Here is an 18775-nt window from a genome sequence, read left to right as displayed (position 1 = left end):
CACAATGAAAAAGATCCTCTTGCCATCTTTTGCTATCCAAACCTGCCACCAGCGTGACACCACCCAAAAAAATCCTCCAAGTGAATCAATAACCATTTTCAATATTACGACTTGATATCGAGTGACAGCCAGTTGCTTTGGCGAGCATGCGCAAAACCTCGTATGCATTTTTGATAGCAAAGCAAGCGGCGGACTTGATCGTGACGGGCTCCTTCGGATCCAATCGCGAAGCGGCGGCGCCGACGTCGTCCCAATTCCGCAGGCTTGCCGCTTTAGAAGCGCAAACGTCTTTGGCTCCGTTCAAGTCATTCGCTTTTATTCACAGTCATCATTGCGGATCCAAAACGAGGCAAGAAATAACGACGTGGTGACTTTCAACCAAAAAGCAACATCATCACAATAACTTATTGATTTCGCAACTTGAACATCAAGGGATGCAAACGAGGAGGAAGGAACGAATGGGCTGAAAATGCAAATCAAGGAAGGAAATTCTATTGCATTGCGAACGTCACCCTTTTTAACACGGAGCTGCAGGGATGAAACCATAACGGCAATTTCGCGATATTAAAACTGCCACAATATTGTCGCCGTCATGTCACCACATAAAAAGCAGCACCTCTGTTCAAAAAGTCAGATTGATTTCCATTTGTGCAGTTGTAGCACCCTCTGGCGGTTTTTGTTTTTTTAGTGCAATTTAATTTTTTCATGAGGCATGTTTTGGCCCTTCTCCGTTTCGACGAGGAACGCCATCTGCTCGTGAAGCGAGTCGATGCGTGCGTGCATGAGCAAGTTAAGCGCCTCAATATGACGTCTTATGAGAGATTGTAGATGGTTTAAATGCATTGCTGTCATGTACAAAAGCACAATAGTTTTGTAAAGTTTTTTTTTTTAGTATGAGCTCATTTTTGTATTATAAACATCCTCCCCACCATATTGTGATATGGTATGGCGGCATTTGGATATTGTGACGTCCCTACTGAGCTTCTCGCAAATGTCACATCGTCACCGAGCTCGTTATCAAAATTGATCGCAATAGACAGAAAAAAGAAAAAAGAAAAAGTCTGTCGTCGGCATGGTGCGTTGGATTTGTGCTGATGAGCGTCAAGCGGACGCCAGTGTCGACGGAAGCGCCCACGGGTGGCGGGAGTCCCGGCCAAAGTCCAATTTGAGGCAGCCAATCAGGAACTTGACAGTTTTCTGCACTTCCTGTTCGTTGTGCGGCTGCTGGATGCGCTTCAAGCTAGCTGCGTGTCCACGCATGCTAACAGCAGAAGCGGAACAGGAGGAAAAAAAAAAAGGTGATTGGTCGCATTTTGGTTCACTTGGACTGACGACAAAAGGAATGGTCGCGGGCTGAAGCGTCCGTTCAGTTGTTCTCAAAAAGAGACAGCAGGTCGTCGTTGTTGTTGTTGTTGTTGGGCAGGTCGGGGGGGCCAAGGTAGGACAGGAGCTCGTCCGGGTTGCTCAACTCTGGCAGCAGCTGAAATGAATGAAAACTAAGGACATCAAGTAAAAACAGCAGAAATGCTGTTTCTAAAACGACGACTTTTTGTCTTTGCCACTGAATATAAGCAAACAATGAAAATCAAGACGTGGATTGAAATTCAGATGGAAGTGAGGCGGCGCCGGCAAGCGGATCTCGCTGACGGCTTGATTGGATTTGGGATTTTTGGGGGACGTGAATCTCTTTTCACATCATTCATCCGAGCGACAACCCCCCCCCCCCCCGACATATTTCTCGTATCGTTTATCGTTATGGTTTTTTAGAGAGAGAGAATGTGACGCGTTGCGACTAATTGGTAGAAAAGTTACAAAGGGGAATGTTTACGTACGCGTCGAGATTTGGATTGCAAGGACAAAATGTTGACCTTTGACCCGAAATGAAGTCAACGTCAACTTGAAACGCTTTCGTCGGCTCCTTCGCAAGCGCAACAAAGATTCTCTTTGCTTGACTTGTTTTGTGTCATTTTCCGTTTGAAAAAACGATCAAATGAAAATATTGCACACGAGCTTCATTTCAAACGTTTTCATTTTGGTATTGCTTTGCGTCGTTTGCACAAAACAAGGAAACAAAAAAAAATGACAACAAAGTCCACATATGAAAATAAAGACAAAAAGTCAACAAAACGAATAATACCAAACCAAACCTGCTGTAAAAAGTCATGACAACTGAACTTGAAACAAAAGTCAAAGCCAAATAAAAAGCACATTTCATGAAAAATCCCAAAGAATTGGAACCCTGACTCGCACGGCGCGAACTCACGTCCAGAGAAGCTTCCGGGACGTCTGCGCCGGGTCCGAGGCCGAAGGCGTCGCCGTGGAGACGAGCGTTGTGGTTGCTCCGCTGCTGCAGCATGGGGTTGACGGCCCCGCCCGCTTGGAGGTTGCCGTGGAGACCGACAGGCGACTGCTGAGGGACGGCAGCGCCGCCGTGGGAAGCGGACATCTGCGAGGAAGGAAGGAACAGAAGAGAAGAGAGAAGGAATAAAGGAAGGAAAGAAAATGAAAGGAGGAGGAAAGTGGAAGCAAAAAAAAATCGGAGAAGGAAGCAAGTGTTGACGTCGGAACCTGCGGCGGCGGCTTGTCGGCCGCCAGGAGGGCGCCGGACAGTTCCGAGCGGTAGGAAAGGGGGGGCGGTCCGGGCGAGGAGAAGTCCCCCCCGATGTGCCCCGGGGTCACGGGGCCCGCGCTCAAGTCCGAGAACGCCGGCTGGCCGGGATACGAGGGCGCTGAAAACACGCACACGCCTTGCTTTGAGACGCGAGCACGCTCGTAGGTCGAGGCGGCGGGAAGCAAGAGAAGCGCACCCGAGCGCGAGTAGTCGTGCGCGTGGCCGGCGCTTGGCGAGGGGGGGGCGGGGCCCAGGGCGGCGATCATCTCCATGACGCTGGGCAGCAGCACGCGACTCGGGCTGAGGCTCCGGCAGCGCTTGAGCGGCGGCCCGTCGGACTCCTCCTTCACGTGCACGTCCGGCTTGACCGGCACCGGCTTCCAGCTGCACGCCGGGTCGATGGTGATCTCCTCGTACTCGGAACTGGACGCACGCAAAGCGCAAAACACGCCCGGCATTCAAACCAATCCAGTTTTGCGCATTCAATTCGCTTCAATCCGATATGGATTCATTACGGAACATCAATTATTCCTAAATATCAAGGACGTGATAAAAAATGTTTTAAAGCAACAAACATGAAATTCCAAAAAAGTTGAGCAAAAGAAAAAAGAGATTTTGTCTTATTATCACTTACGTGTTACACAAAAACGTTATCGCTGTTATGTGAAAAACACTTTTTTTTTTTTTTTTTTTTTTTTGGGGCGTCTGCATTCAGTTTCCTCCCAAAAACATAAAAACATAAAAAAATAAAAAAGACCAAAATGGAGATACGTGTTTTCCACATAGCAATGACGAGATGAAAACATTTTTATGATTCTAATTCAATAATTGTAAATCCAAAAGATTCTGATAGAAGTCAGCTTTCACAAATGTCAGAATTTTTTTTTTAATTCACGTCAACAGTAAATGTCAAGAAAACATAAGGAAAAAAACCTCAGCCTTTAAAATTCTATTTTCTGATCAATCGATGGGAAAAAGATATCAAAAAGGAAACTCGATGGGATGATCGGATTTTGGAAACGTATCGTACGCTAATGAGCGTTTATGTAAATCATGTTGCTAATCAATAATGACGGTGACGTGGATGAATATTTGTGGACTGATGAGGGCGGCCATGTTTAGAAGGACTCACTTCTGGACGTAGATGAGGATTCCCAGCATGTATTGATCCATTTCCAGACCCTCCAGCAGAGCCGTTTTACTGCACGCACGCACGCACACACATGTTGAAAAGGAAGGTTACCGTGGCAACGCGCGGCGCTCGCGCAGGCGCGTGTACGTGCTTACTTGCACACGGGACATCTCCATGTTCCTCTTTCACAGTTGAGCTGCAGGTACGACTCCAGGTCAAAACACTGCACAGAAAAAGTGTCTTCTTTGGTCCCGTTTCCGAACGTGACGGATGATGAAGCCGTTCACGATGCGACGGAGCGGCGAATGCTTGCGAACGCGGCAAATGGAGGAATTTCATCAGGATTTGTAAGATGTTCAAAGGCACTTTTGACTTGTCGCTTTTTTTAGACCATTTTTCCGATTCTGCAAAGATCTTTTGAACCCTTTTACGAACGAACCCCGTCCAAAACCTAAAACGAGCGACATGAAGCAGGTGTGCCAAAAAAAGAAAAAACGATTGTCATAAGAATCGCGATTGTCATTCAAAGACAAAAATATTTTCGCTGGAATGATAGTTTGCGTTTTTTGCATTCTTTTCAAAATGGATGCTCGCGTTCATTGTTATTCCACAAGAACGAACACCCTTGAAGGTTTTCGGGGGCAACTTTTGCACTTCATGCCGTTGGTGTCGGTTTCACGTATTTTTAATGAAGCATATTGTCTAAGATTAAAAAAACAAAAAACGACATTTTGAAAAGTGTGAAAAATTGTTCACTAAGCATGAATGCTTTAAGATAAAGTCAAGCTTGTAATTAAATTTTTTTTGATACCAATAGCCTCCCCCCTTTTTTTTTTTTTACTGAAAATGCTATTTTATATATTTATACAATTGTTTTTATCTTTATTTTCCATTCCTTTTTTCCTTCATTTGCTTCTTTTTTCCTCCAGTTTTATGATATATTATTAAATATAATAACTGATGGCACATCATCATGATACAAGTTAGCGGGGGAGGACACGATCCTTTCTTGTACTTCTTCCAACTCTCTTTGAACGAATGAATTCTGACTTTGCTGATAATTCTTTTCTTTGTTTTTATTTCCTTTCTTTCCAACGAATATCAGCTTCAAATATCGGTTATCGGCCTCCTTGACGACTAATCATCAAAAACATATCGCTCCGTCTCTATTTGATTACTTTTGGTTCCTCACGCACACACATGACATCATTCCAGCGCCAAATAAAATCCGTGACGGCGGCACGTACGCACGCGGTGATGTGTTAGCTTGCGAATTAGAACGCACGCACACACGCGCGCACGCACGCCCGCACGCACGCACGCACGCACGCACGCACGCACCTGTATGTGCCGGCAGTCGTGTCCCCTGGCAGGCAGTTGTATGCGTCGGAAGGTGATGGGACATTTGAGCGACACCCTGATGGCCGTCTGCTCCACGCCGTCCTCCCCGTTGAGGCCCGGCGTGCCGGCAACGGAGCCGCTGCTGAAGTTCCTCTTGACTGCGGGCGACAGCACAACGGCGTGAAGGACGCGCGGCGAGCGGCTGGGCCCCGCCCACCCGGCCGTCACTCACTCTTAGCCACGCAGTGCTCGGCGGGAAGCCGCTTCTTCATCAGGCCCTGAAGAACCGAACGCACCGACGGCCGGTGGACCAGCTGCAGCACGAACAGGTGGGACTGCGCGACATGGCGAGAGAGACTGTGAGACGGGCGCCAGGCGGGTGCGAGCGAGCGAGCGAGCGGCGGCGGCGTGCCACTGACGCAGCAGCAGGCGGTGACGGTGATCTGGATGGTGTTCCTGCCCAGCTGGCACACTTGCTTCAGGTACAAGGGCTTGTGCGACGTCTTGTTGTCGCCGCGCTCGATGGTTAGCGGCGTGGCGTTCACGCTCACCTGGGGAACGAGACAGACGCAGGAAGGGGGGGGGGCTAAATTACTCATTTGCCGCTATAACGTGGCAACAGCCAGACGTCTGTCAAAGCGTACACAAGCGCTTCATTCCAGTCTTAAGTGTGCTAGCTAGCCCTGCCACTATAAGGTTAGCTTAGCAATTAGCATGGCTTGTAGCTTATTTGCTGCGACGGACAGGCCTCAAGCAGAAAAGGAGGAGCTCCTCCTCCTCCTGCTTTGAGTGTGAAACATTGAGTCACAGATTTGTGTTGGTTATTTTCTGCCACTAGGTGGCACTGCTGTTCCATGTTGGACGTTGGTGACAGGAAAACAACATTATTCTTTTCAAATTCAAAGCTAAGTAACTGCAGGATGAAGCAATTTGTGGACTCCAGGTTCATTGGAAATTACAACTCGTCACCGGTCCCCACAAATACTTATATTATTATTTTTATTTTTTTAATCACATTTATTATTATTACCAAATTCTGTAATAGTAATCCCTTTATAATGTTGTAAAATAAATCATGAACAAGTCATTTTTTCAGGAGGCAAAAATAATAATAATATTAAGAGTTATGCTATTTAAGACTTAATTTCAGAAAATGACTTTTTAATGGCCTGTGTGTTTGTTTTCAAATCATTATATATATATATATATATATATATATATTTTTTTTTTTTTTTTTTTTAATAGGGGAGTCAGGTGATTATTTTTTAATTGTATTTAATCGCATGACTTCAATATTTAACTCACAATTAATCGCAAATTTGATATCTGTTCTAAATGCACAATAAAATAAAGTTTTCATATAAAAGTGGGGAAAAACTAATAGAAATATGGCTGCCTCTCTTAGTCACTAATGTAATTTTATAATTATTATTATTTTTTTGTTAAAATTAAAAAGATGTACTGTACTGTAAAAAAACGAGTGCTATTGATTTGTGTTGAGTTCATTTTCTGCCACTAGATGGCATCATTGCATTTGTAAGACGTCGGTGACAGCTCAGTGCGTTTTTCTTTTCATCTTAAGAATGATCTTGTGAAATTGTGCACATTTGAAAAATTGTAAAATACAACGTGGCCCTTAGTCTCCACAAAAATATGCATTATTACGACTGCTAAGTGATGACGCGGTCGCGTCGGCCGCGTTGCGACTGCAATTCCCCCAGGACGGGTGTTGATTAATCACGCGTAAAAAAAAATTTGTGGCGGAACTTGAGGTCAAAATGAAGGCACTTATTTTGACAGCCCTATTATTAAATCATCATAACGATAAATTCGTTATCATCACTATCCACGCAACACTCCTAGTAAATCACAATGCCCTCTGTGACATCCTTTTGACCCCTGAACTCGAGCGCATACCTGGACGGAGGCCGGCCAGTTGGTGTTCATTTGCCGATCCTCGTGGTGGTAGCACTTGAACTGAAGTTCCAGGTCAGGCCTGCGCACACGCACACACGCGCTTGCTTCAGCACGTGCCGTCAGGTCAAAGGTGACGGCGGCAGGAAGTGACCTCATGACCAGCGTCTTGTAGACCGAGTCTCTGAGCTGGAAGACGTGGTTGCTGACCGCCAGGTTGTGCTCCAAGCGGAAAGGCTCCAGGACCACGCCGTCTCGCACCGGGAAGGTCAGACGCAGGTCCTCGTTACCTGCCCAACGGGAAGTCAGACGGCTCGGGTTCCAGTCGGGCGCCGCGATGGCTCGGACACGCACCTGTGGGCGGGGCCGCTTTCATGTCAGGCAAGAAGGAGGCTTTGCCCGCGTCGCTGTTGCCGGGCGACATGTAGGGCGGCGCCGCCGAGCTGCCGGGCGTGATGGGCGGAGTCGGGTTCCCGGGCACCGGCGAGCTGGGATAAGCCGCTAACCCTCGGCCGGGCTGAGTCGCATCGCACGTCAATAATGACGACGAGCGCGCGCGCGCACACACACAAAAAGTCCAAACACACACTTACCCCAGGAGGCGGGTTCAAGGAGGTGTAGACTCCCGCGGCCCCCCCTGCTGACATCACACCCAAAGCTCCGCCCTGGCCGTTGAACTGCTCCTGCTACAACAACACACATTTACACACAAACACATACACATGTGCACACATGCTCACACACACCTTGTAGTATTGCGAGGTGGGGGGCACAGATGAGGGGTACTGGGGGAGGGACAGCTTCTGGTAGGAGGGGGTGGAGCCTGGCCTTTGCGGGGCGGAGCCTGGACCAGCAGCACCTGCGGGTTCGCAACAGAGGAACCTATCACAAAGCCTAGCATTAGCTGCTAACGTTAAGGTGGAAACTATCACTCACCTGCGTGGAATTGCGAGTAGGAGCCGGGTCCCGGTGGCCCGCCCCCGCCTGAGCCCGGCGCGGAACCGACGGGAAGGCCGTACTGCTGAGGCGGCCCCGGGTAGAGCTGGGGAGGAACGCCACGGGTCAGATTGCGCTCCGACCGATCGATCGGCCGATTGATGGCGGCTCACCTCCGAGTTGTAGGGTCGCTTTAGGCCCTGCGGGGGCCGCTGGTGAGCCTGGTGAGCCTGCTGCGCCGCCGTCGAGTAGTTTTGGTGCTGCGTGACCCTTTGGGGGCCTCCGGGCCCGTACATAGAGTTCATAGAGGCAGGGCCCCTGGCGGAGCCGGGCCCCGGCCCCATGACTCCGGGTGACATGCCGGGTGACATGCGGGGCACCGAGTGGGCCATGAACTGGTTGCTGTACGCCGAGCCGCCCATCTGGGACACAACAATTTTTTTGGTACACCCCCACCAGGAAGACTTTTTTTTTTGCACTTCCCGCCACAACTATAAAGAGCGTCATTTGTCCAAATAATTGTATTGTTGCAGGTACACCTTTGCAGAAGTGCTGATGACAATGACAGCACCATCGCCACTTACTGGAGAGGATGTGCAATTACACTTTATTCTAGTACGGCAAAAAAACAAAAAAAAAACATTCCCTTTGAGAGAAAGAATGTGCGTGTTATAAATAGCGGGGAAGTGCGGCTTACCTGTCCATAGTTCATTTCCTGGTTCTGCTTCTCTTGGATGGCGGCCACGGTCGCCGTGGCGGTGGCGGTCGCCGTGGCCGCTGCGGCCGCCACAGCGGCGGCGGCCGCCTGAGTGAAGTCGGCAGCCCCCCTGGCCCCGCTGGGGTTTGGCGGGTAGCTGCGTGGGTGGGGCAAATAGTCAGCAACGGCGAGCGCCACGCGGTCAAGCGTGCTCCGACGGCTGTCAAAATTAATCAACAACTAACGGAGGATCAAATTTATACACGACTATTTTATTCATCGGGTAAATGTTTAGAGTGATTGTTTAAGTTGAAAAATATTTTTTCCGACTCTCAAAGGTAATTCTTCTCTGATTTGTGTGCTCCTGGTTTTCTTTCGATATTTGCAAACATCGGCTTTTACTTTCAAAATGATGACAGAAGCAAGAAGTGAAAAATAAAATGACAACAAATAAAAAAGCAGGTTAATAACCAGTAATTGGTTAAATGGTTTTGTAGTACGCTAAACGAGTGCTTTCACTATCGAATATTTTTATAATCGAATAATCGACTGATCGCATTCATTGCAATTTTGCATTAAAGTGTATTACAAAACATTTTCCCGCCTAATCACTGTTTATTAACCAGTCATTTTTACTACGTATTCATATAAGTGATTAAAAAGGGGGATTGGTGTCGTACTATGTTACCCGTTCGTTGATATACTGAAATCTGAGGATTTGGACCATTTAAAATAAATAAAAGGTGCCAAACGATTATTAAAATAGTCGATTAATTTTGACAGCTCTAATGCATTTTATTATATTTATTATAAAGTAAAATGATATTATTTTAATTATTCAATAAACTGATTGATAGAACGACAGATTGTAAAGATATGTGACGGCATCCCTACACGCGACACCCACCTTCCCGGGTACCCGCCCGGGCCGCCCACGTAGCCCCCACCGGGCCGGCCGTACGCGCCCTGGTTCATGTAGGCCTTGTTGGGCTCCCCGTAGCTCTGCTGGCTCACGTAGCCCCCCGGGCCCCCTGCCATGGACGGGCCCCCCCCGGGGACCTGCATCCCGTGCGCCCCGGTCGGGTTGGCCCCGGGTCCCATCGCGCCGCCGCCCGGACCCTGGCGTGAAGATAAGGCGGCGTGTGAGATGTGCGAGGGTGTCGAGAGAGCATGCGTGCGTCAATACCTGGCTGGCTGAGGGGTTGGTGACCCCCCACACGGTGGTGACCACGGAGAGGGACCCAGGTGGCTGGTTGGTGGGCTGCTGCCAGCTGGAGGGCTCGTACCCGTACGGACCCTCGCTGGGGACACACGGGGCGGAGGGGGTGAGTAGGCGGGTTACCTGTGTGTGTATGAGAGTGTGCGCGCACGTACCTGTGTGGGTTGCCGGCCAGCCCGGCCTTCATCTGATTGAGCGGATTCATTGGGGGTCTCTGTGGAAAGTCAACAGCAGCCAATCAGACGACAACATTGCCCAAGACCTTCCGGGGAAGTCTCCATCTCACGGCCCCCACCAAACAGAAAGATCAGATGCCAACATGGCGATGTGAACATTGGAAAATTGTTTGGGAAGCTTTTTCTTTTCTTTTGTGTGAATTACACTCATTTGAAAGTGTACTGATGACACAATAAACTCATCAAGACAATCAATTATTGTCAAGGTAACGTGTGTTGTATTGGTGGCGAACCACGTGATAAAAACACACACAACATACACAGTCCCATCATGTAACAAAAACAAGACCACACATTTACACAAAAATGGTTCAACTGCACACACACATATCGGAGACACATTACCACATCGTAACATACACTTCAACACAAACACAGAGTAGTAGCGTTGATTCGTTAACTAAAAGTGAGGTCAATTTGAGGACGAGGCGTTTGAAATTGAGCGTCGGAGACATTTTGCCAGGAATAATATTCAATTTGCTCATGCTAATGCTAAGCCAACAAGCAGCCGCCTACGCCGCTCGCGTTAGCATTAGCAGCCGGCAAGGAACACGGCAGCCGCCGAAAAAACTAACAAAACAAAACCAAAAAACAAAAAGCCGCTTAACTTTAACTTCTCATTCGCACCCGGTTGCTGTTTCAAGAAGCGTCGAGGATATGTGATGAGTAAACATTCCAACGCGTAGTGGCTTGTCCTTCCCCAGCTGTTGAGCGGTTAGCAACTTAGCTAGGCTAGCTCAAGCCCGGCTGCTGACAATGGAATGTTAGCAGGCTAACACTTAGCCGCCAGCTAACGTCTTCCTCCGAAATTCTCTTTTATACAATACGGTTTGATTGTTGACGCAAACGCTCGATTTCATTAAAAGACGCTTGTGCCGGCTAGTTGAGCGAAAGCGAGCGCGGCGTCGCGCGCCTGGCGAAAGGTTGACCGCGAGGCCGTCTTACCTCCGCCACTTGGCCGCCGAACTAACCCCGCGGCGGGGCTGTGCGCTCTGTGCTCGTGCGGGCCTCCGGGGCATCAAGAAGGCTCGAGCCGTAATTAGCCACTGGAGGCGGGACGACCCGTTTCAACACGTCCCTCGATATCCACAAAAGATGCTCCGGATTCGCCCTCGAGGAGCTCCGGGTTCGCCGCCGCGTCGACTATCCGGCCTCAGCAGCCGCCAGCATCCCCCGCTGCCCCGCGGCTCGGCGACCAGCAGCACCGCAACCACAACACGCAACACGGCCGGGCACTGAGGGCTGCTTGTCCGAGGCCTTGCTGCGTCCGCATCGCCGCCGTCACACCGGAGAGAGAAGACGACGGTCGGGCGGCCTAATGGAGGAGGAGGAAAAAGAACTGTCTGACGCCGGAGGGAGGGATGGGATTTGGTGTGTGTGTGTGCGCGCGCGCGTGCGTGTGTAGGGTTAAGGTGAATGTTCGGAGGTCGCACTGTACACATCACACAACCACCCAATTATTGCTAAAAGACAATTATGTGTTGTTTGATGTGAAATGGATTCTTTCACACAGCGTATTTTGTACTGCAATGGCAACAGTTGCTGTCCATCTCTTGCACACTCCTGACGTGAACACACAATTTTGAACGCTCCCCCTTTGACGTGCCTGAAATGAGCCTGTTTTTAGGAGGCGGAACTGTCTTCGTGCAGGGAAGCAATTGCCCACCTAGCCCCGCCCCCTCTGATCCCATGTCTGACGACGAGCCTCTGGAGCTCGCGATTAGGTGAGTGGCAACGACTTGGCGACTTCATTCAAACAAAACATTTTCTTTGGCGAATGCAGCACTTCATGTGCTAGCATATGCCAAATGCAGCAGGCACTTCAAACAAATGAGTGTTGACTCGGGATGGCAGAAACGGGACATTGAAGCGATCGAATCATTTGGAACAATTGATTCAGAAAAAGCATCGCTTCGTTTGAAGCATCTCTCCACAGCGACATCTAGTGGCCAATTCTAAAATCTCACATTCAAACAGTAGATTAAAGAAGTGTTGCCAACTCCCCAGTTGGCTGTCATCACCTAGTTTACACAAATGGCTATCGGCATATACTGTAGTTGTAATGGACGCCATAAGAGAGAAATAATATGAGAAAGAAAAACGGAATAACCCCCCCCCCCCCCGTCAAAATATGTATAGAACTACAAATTAGCTTAATGCTGCTGGTTCTTGGTTTGCTTTTAGCTTTGCCTTTGAAATACTAATTTCTCAACATGACTTTAAATGTTTTGATGGGACCCACATTACGATCACATTTAATCAAAAACTTGTGCAGATTTTTTATTTGATTTTAATGCGACATCCCAAGTATCGACAGAAAGCATTAGAGAAAAGAATGACCTGCAAAAATGCGCCGCTCGGACCGCGAATTGAACTTGGGTCCCCTGCGTAATGGTCTAAACTCAGCACGTGGTGCAGGTGCGATAACAATGAACCAACCACAGCACTCATAAGCCTTTTGACATTTCATTATTTCGGGTGATGACTCACGTGAACAGTCACGTGACATTGTGATTTCCAGACAGATTTTGGAACGCGATTCGAATCGCAAACTTCGCCTGGCTTTCGATTTTGCCATCACTTGCGTTGACTTCTTTATCTTAAGATAATGCTGGCAGCTCCGCTTACCTTTTGGCTTTGACATGTGACCTGACAGTGGCTGGCGACCAGTCTCTGTTGACAAGCGTTGCACAGCTCGGATGTCATCTTTACAGAAAGTGTGACGACATGTGGAGTACATAAAGAAATCTTTATTGAATGAAGCAAAATTCAATGAAGAGAACTTGGCGGCTCTCCTCGAGGAAAATAAATACATGAAGATCTTTTATTGTCATTCACGTCAAAGCTAAACTCTCCTTTGGCACCGACGCAAAAACTCTCCCCAGCGTTGCCATGCCGACCGGCTGAAGGACAAACAGCCGCGCTGCTAACAATGTGGAACACAAAGCGTAAGTTCCCGGCCGGGTTCTTCGCCATCTTTGATCAAACCAAGCTCATTTGGTTTCTTTTTGGGCGACCACAAAAAAGCCCGACACTCGTTCATAAAAGCGTGAAAGAAAGAAAAAAAACGCAACGTGCGACGCAGGCAACTCTTCCCACACGTCTACCAAAAAAGATGACTGATATGGGGGGTTGAAAAAAAACAACACGTTTTAAAATCAGTAAAAACTGCACAGAAATCTGTGTTTTCACTGTCTGCCTGTAGGAGGCGCTGCTGGGAAAACCCTGTCATACAGCGAAAGTGACGTCTAATTTGCAAACTGACAAAAGAAAATCAACTTATTTGGAGTTTTGATCTCTTGGTGTGCATGTATGTATGGGGGGGGGGGGGGGGGTCACAGGTTAGGGTTCATTCCAACTGCTGCAGGGTCAGAGGTCACGAGGAGGTCTACTGCTGGTTCTGGAAGGCGTCTAGACCGAAGGCGTCGTCCAGGAAACGGTGAAGCTCCAGAAGGTGAGTGTTCTTGTTACCCGTGGCCGGAGCAGCGGCGGGGCCGCGACCCGCGTACCTGACAGACAAAAAAGGGGGGGAGGGTCGCCGTTAGGGCAAAAACAAACAACGAAGGAGTGGATAGAGAAGAGCGGGGGTGGGGGGGGGGGGGGGGGGAGATAACGGCAGGGAGGGAATAGAAGTGAAGGAAATGCGTGTTAAGGTAGAGGGGAAAAAAGAGAGAAGTAAGAAAGTACAAACACTTGGTTACTCTACTTGAGTAGTTATTTCAATACATTGTACTTTACTGAATATGTATTTTTTTTAGACTACTTTTTACTTTTATCTGTTACATTTTAACATGAGTATCTGTACTTTTGACTCGATAGATTTTCAAAACAACGTCGGAGGAAATTTCCGGTTACTTCTACTCATCAAGTACATTTCAGAGCCTGTACTTTTTCACTTTTACTCGAGTACTTATTTGAGTGACTAAGTTTTTTTTTTTTACACAAGTAATTGTACTTTTGCTCAAGTAGAGGATGTCAGTACTTTTCCCATGTCTGGAGAGAAGGGGCAAGAAAGACGGGAAGACAGCGAGAGTGGAAGAGAAAAAAATAGAGAGAAAAAGTGCGAGAGAGGGAGGAGCAACAGTGTGAGAGAAAGAGAGGGAGTGGAAAGAAGACAATGACTGAGGGAGGGATGAAGAGAGAGGAAGAGCAAGCGGTCTGTTCTGTCCGTTTGTCTGACCAGACTGGTTTGGCCCTCTGGATGGTGGTCCTGATGCGAGGTTTGACGTAGTCGTAGTAGCCTTGGTTCTTGTGCTCCTCCTGACACCAAACCAGGTCGGCGTTGGCGAAACGCTCCGACTCGGCCTTGACTTGGTCGAACGGGAACGGAGACAACTGCACGACACGCGACGACACACTTTAGAAAGTGGCAGATTGGCGAGAAAGAGAAGAAAAAAAACACGACGAGAAATGTACGTAGCGTCCTACTTGGGATTTCGTGCCAAGCGATTTCCGGTTGGGTTAAAGGGTTAAGGATGCACGATAACGCTGTTTTCAACCGGTACCGATGAGCCACAAACAACACACGGACCAACGTGGCAAGTCCATTGTTATCGGGCCATTTCTTTATTCGCTCGTTTATCGGTTTGACGTCAAATTGTCGATAATCATCGTTTCCCGTAAAATCCGTCTCCAACCTGCCTTTTCATTTTATAAACAGTGTTCCATGAACGCATTCCCTGGCAGCCATTTTGACTGAAGCAACTCCCTTCGCTCACAGCTGTTTTGCTGGATTTTGACCGGTTTTGCAACGCCCACAGAATATTGTGTTCTATTGCTATTAGAACATGGAACCTACCGAAAGAAAGATGAAAGTCTCTTCTTTCATCAGGAAAAAGAAGTATATTTCTATTTCTTTCCGTTTTGCAGCAATTAGCATTAGAATATAGCTACGTTTCATCATTATTCACAAATCTCTTGAACTGTGAGTAAAAGAGCTTTGTTGCAACACGGCCCTGGTTGATCTCTTATAATCTGCTGCCACCTGCTGGACATTTTTGTAATAACTACCATTGCTTCAAGCGTTCTCTGCATCAAAGCCTTCTGTCTAGCATTAAAACCAACAACAACGTATAAATACGTCTTTGGGACACTGGTCATATGGAAAATAGAACCTATTTATACCTTTTTGGGAGCAAATGAGTTAACCACCAACAAATCCTTACATTAGCTCCTGGTGGACAAAAGCCAGCAGTTCAGACTACCTGCGCTACACGTGTATTTCTCGCAAGTTTCTGAATTTTTTCTCGGAATATTACTCCGCTCTAAAAAATAAATAAATATTTATACGTGGTCCTAATACGCCATCATGCCTCCTCCTCCCCAAAATGCATTTCAATGGGCGGATTTTCACTGTGTGGACCGGCAGGTGTCAACTGCAAATTTATTGTCTAAAAAAAAAAATGAACTTTGCTTTTCTATTCCCAGAATTACGTGGTGAAATGCATTTGATGAACGGCGTTAAAATCCTTCTCACATGTCGATCTGCACTCAGAATGACAGCAGAGAAAAAGTTGCGATTGAACTTGTTTGTCACAGATGGAGTCGTGTTGTCGTCAGTGTTTGCGTGTGAAGATTTCTCATTGATGGGAACATCACGAGTCCATGCTAATTTCCTGCTACCATTTCAATGGGATTTGAGACATTGACTTTAGCATTAGCGGCGCCGTAAAAGGTCAGGTTGTGACGCGCGTTTTGTTTTCCAGCAAACTCCGACAGGCGGATCATCAAACGGCTTCAAGCGCACTCGGGGACGACGGCACAATCGCGTACTTGCAAACATATGGCGCCGCGCTGCATATTATGATGTTACATTTTAGAGCTCGCCAAATTTGCAATCACAATTCAAATTGACAGCCCTGGTGCATAAAAGGTCAAAACGTGGGCAAAAAGCTGCCATTTTGAAGGTTTATCGTGGATTCGTCGGTCGGGCTGCTATTCACGATGTGGAGGAAGATGCGAGGAAGGATCTGCTTTCCAAAAGCAAACAATTTCTCTCTTGATAAACAAACAGACGGCGGCGGCGGCGGCGTACCTGCTCGATGCGTGCGATGGCGACCGTGGCGTCCATCTCGCGTTTCTTCCTCTCCTTGGTCAGCTCGTAGTAAACTTTGCCCGTGCAGAAGATTAACCTCTTGACCTCGTGGGGACGCTCGGACGCGACGCCGCTCTCGGGGATCAGCCTCTGGAACTGTCTTCCTGGACGCGGGACGAGCAGGAACGACAAGCATTATACGGGCGCGCACGTGCACGCGCACGCGCACGCGCCGACGGACGGCAAACCTGGCAGCATCTCGTCAAAAGTGGACCGGGCCTCGGGGTGACGCAGCAGCGACTTGGGCGTGAACACAATCAGCTAAGGACACAAAGAGGAAATGTCACGCTTGGGCCCCTTTTCACACTGCACTCACGCATCAACGGGCGTGGGGAGTCTTACCGGCTTCCTGAACGGCAGCAGGATCTGCCGGCGAATGACGTGGAAGTAATTTCCAGGTGAGGCGCAGTTGACGACAATCCAGTTGCAGTCGTACAGCTGACGCACGGCAAAGTCGTCCGTCAGCATCTGGAGAGGAGCGCGCGCACGCCATTGGTCGGTGGGCAGGAAGCGGAAGGACACGCACACGAGGGCCGGGTTTTAAAACAGCAAACAATCAACATCCAATCCATTTTCCTTTTCAAGCCTCGTATCGATTCATGGAACCACAAATCCATTATTTTAGATCTCTTTTTACCATAAGTTCTTAAGAACATTGACTTAAAGGCAGATTTTTTTTTTCTTGAAATGTACCGTTCAAATGAATGTAAAAGTATTTTCTTACATTCAAAGTGTTGACGTATTGCACTTTAAGACCATTCAGAATCTTTTGAATTTAGATGTACAATGATTGAATTCAATCATGAAAATATTTTCATCTCATCCTTGCTGATGTCAATGTTTGCGTTGCTGCCTCCGCAAAATTTGGTTTAATATTTGTCAACTTTTTATCATGTCCTTGACATTTAAGAATAATTGATGTGTCACAATTAATCGACATCGGATTGAAGCGAATCGAATCAGAAAAAAATGGAAATCGAATGGAAATGAACTCTTGTGAATCGAAATGGAATCGATTGAGGAAATGAGAATCGGTACCCAGCCCGAACGCATACGCCGAGGCAGACAGACACACACACGTTTGTCTTACTGTCTTAGTGGGGACATCCCATTGACAACATGGATTTTGGTCGACCCCTTACCCAAAATGTAACCCCGACCCAAATCCAAATCCAATTCAATCCTAAACTCCTAAACTTTGACCCTCAAAACGAGATCTGTACTCAAAACGTCCCCACAAGGACAAGTCGGTCCCCACAATGATAGTTATATGGGCCGCAAAACGAAAGACACACACGGCAGAGGCGTGCGTTGAAGTCTTACCGGCATGACGTCGGGGTCGTCGTTGCACATTTGGAGGAATCTCTCCGGGCGAGCGGACGAATGTTCGGGACCCTGCGGACGTCACATTTGATTGCTTCAATTCCTAGTTGCGTTTTTTGTGTTTTGTCTTTGTGCTATTTCCATTTCTAATAGCGATTATTGCATTTTATATGCATGCGAGCTGATTTGCATATCGCCATTTGATTGTTTTGAAATTTGCTATCCAATGCTTTTTGATACCCTACTGAAAATTCATCAGTATTTGGATGTCAAGCGATGAAAGTCTTTAATTGTAATTATAATTATTATTTTTTTTAACTGAAATGTCAGCATTTGTTTGTAGCGTTAAAGCTACCATAGATGCTAATTTCTGTTAGCCGCCAATGTGTTATGACAATACATGTTAGCATGGAGCCATGCGACGTTCCGACGCGGGCCGACGGCGGCGCTCACCATGCCCTCCATGCCGTGCGGCAGCAGCAGCACGATGCCGTTCTGTCGAACCCACTTGGCCTGGCCGGGACAAATGAACTGGTCGATGATGCACTGCGCCGTGTTGTGGAAGTCGCCGAACTGCGCCTCCCACAGGATCAGCGCGTTGGGACTGGCCATGGCGAAGCCCAGCTCGAAGCCTGGAAGGCCACGACGCACACGTTACACGGGCGGGGAGCCAGACGACGGCCAATGGCGGCGGGCGGGACCGACGACGGGGACGGGACTGACCCAGGACGCCGTACTCCGACAGGGAGCTGTTGCAGACGGTGTAGGGGGCCTGGTCCGGGGCCATGTGGTTCATGGGGATGCAGATCCTCTTGTCCACGTTCTGATCGTGGAGGACGTGATGACGGTGGCTGCAAAAGCGGACACGCGCTACACTCGTGCTCAAAAGGCGACACCATTTTGCAAGACGCTCTTCCAAGAAATGACGAGCCAAAACTAAGTCACAGTGGTGGCAAAGACTTGGAAGATTGTCATCTCTTGCTATAAAAACATGGAAAGTACCAAAAGAAAGATTAAAGTCTCTTCTTTCATCAGGTAAAAAAGGACATTAATAGCATTAGCATTAGAATATAGCCAAGTTTCATCATTATTCACAAATCTGTTGAAAACTGTGGGAAAAAAGAGCTTTTTTTCCAACATGGCCCTGGTTGAGCTCTCTTGCTCTGCTGCCACCTGCTGGCCGTTTTTGTAATAACTACCATTGCTTCAAGCGTTCTCTGCATCAAAGACTTCTGTATGCTCTAGCATTAAAAAACATAAAGTGCGTGCGTA

General features: G+C 47.9%; 2 protein-coding genes across 9 annotated transcripts in view; both read right to left on the bottom strand.

Annotated features, from left to right (window-relative positions):
* Positions 1-299: 299 nt before the first annotated feature.
* On the bottom strand, positions 300-11513 carry LOC147173146 (zinc finger MIZ domain-containing protein 2-like). Of its 5 annotated transcripts, none has more exons than XM_086075819.1 (21): positions 11032-11511; positions 10006-10064; positions 9818-9932; positions 9539-9750; positions 8632-8788; positions 8108-8356; positions 7935-8040; positions 7745-7857; positions 7592-7681; positions 7353-7515; positions 7153-7288; positions 7002-7080; positions 5504-5635; positions 5317-5419; positions 5085-5242; positions 3899-3966; positions 3744-3812; positions 2808-3034; positions 2571-2729; positions 2264-2451; positions 300-1480 (listed from the first exon to the last, which is right to left on the bottom strand). In XM_086075819.1, the coding sequence occupies exons 2-21, from the start codon at positions 10053-10055 to the stop codon at positions 1367-1369; spliced, it is 2688 nt and encodes an 895-aa protein (XP_085931945.1). In that variant the 5' UTR covers positions 10056-10064; positions 11032-11511; the 3' UTR covers positions 300-1366. The 5 variants fall into 5 exon arrangements, with proteins under 5 accessions (XP_085931945.1, XP_085931943.1, XP_085931944.1 ...); XM_086075817.1 differs by having other exon boundaries at positions 7592-7684; positions 11032-11509; XM_086075818.1 differs by having other exon boundaries at positions 2264-2446; positions 2569-2729; positions 7592-7684; positions 11032-11505.
* Positions 11514-12816: 1303 nt separating this feature from the next.
* The window catches only part of ogdha (oxoglutarate dehydrogenase a), a 28007-nt gene continuing 22048 nt past the window's right edge, over positions 12817-18775 (bottom strand). For all 4 annotated transcript variants that reach the window (XM_086075814.1, XM_086075816.1, XM_086075813.1 and 1 more), the window contains 8 exons: positions 18227-18354; positions 17957-18135; positions 17504-17575; positions 16523-16648; positions 16369-16441; positions 16121-16284; positions 14267-14421; positions 12817-13595 (listed from right to left, as the gene is read on the bottom strand). In XM_086075814.1, coding sequence (XP_085931940.1) covers positions 13475-13595; positions 14267-14421; positions 16121-16284; positions 16369-16441; positions 16523-16648; positions 17504-17575; positions 17957-18135; positions 18227-18354 — 1018 coding nt within the window. In that variant the 3' untranslated portion in view covers positions 12817-13474. The remainder of the gene's footprint in view (positions 13596-14266; positions 14422-16120; positions 16285-16368; positions 16442-16522; positions 16649-17503; positions 17576-17956; positions 18136-18226; positions 18355-18775) is intronic.

Source organism: Leptonotus elevatus, chromosome 5, assembly GCF_054856555.1.
Source record: "Leptonotus elevatus isolate MCC_2025b chromosome 5, RoL_Lele_1.0, whole genome shotgun sequence".
NCBI classification, from domain to species: Eukaryota; Metazoa; Chordata; class Actinopteri; order Syngnathiformes; family Syngnathidae; genus Leptonotus; species Leptonotus elevatus.
This window is presented reverse-complemented; position numbering and strand designations above follow the sequence as displayed.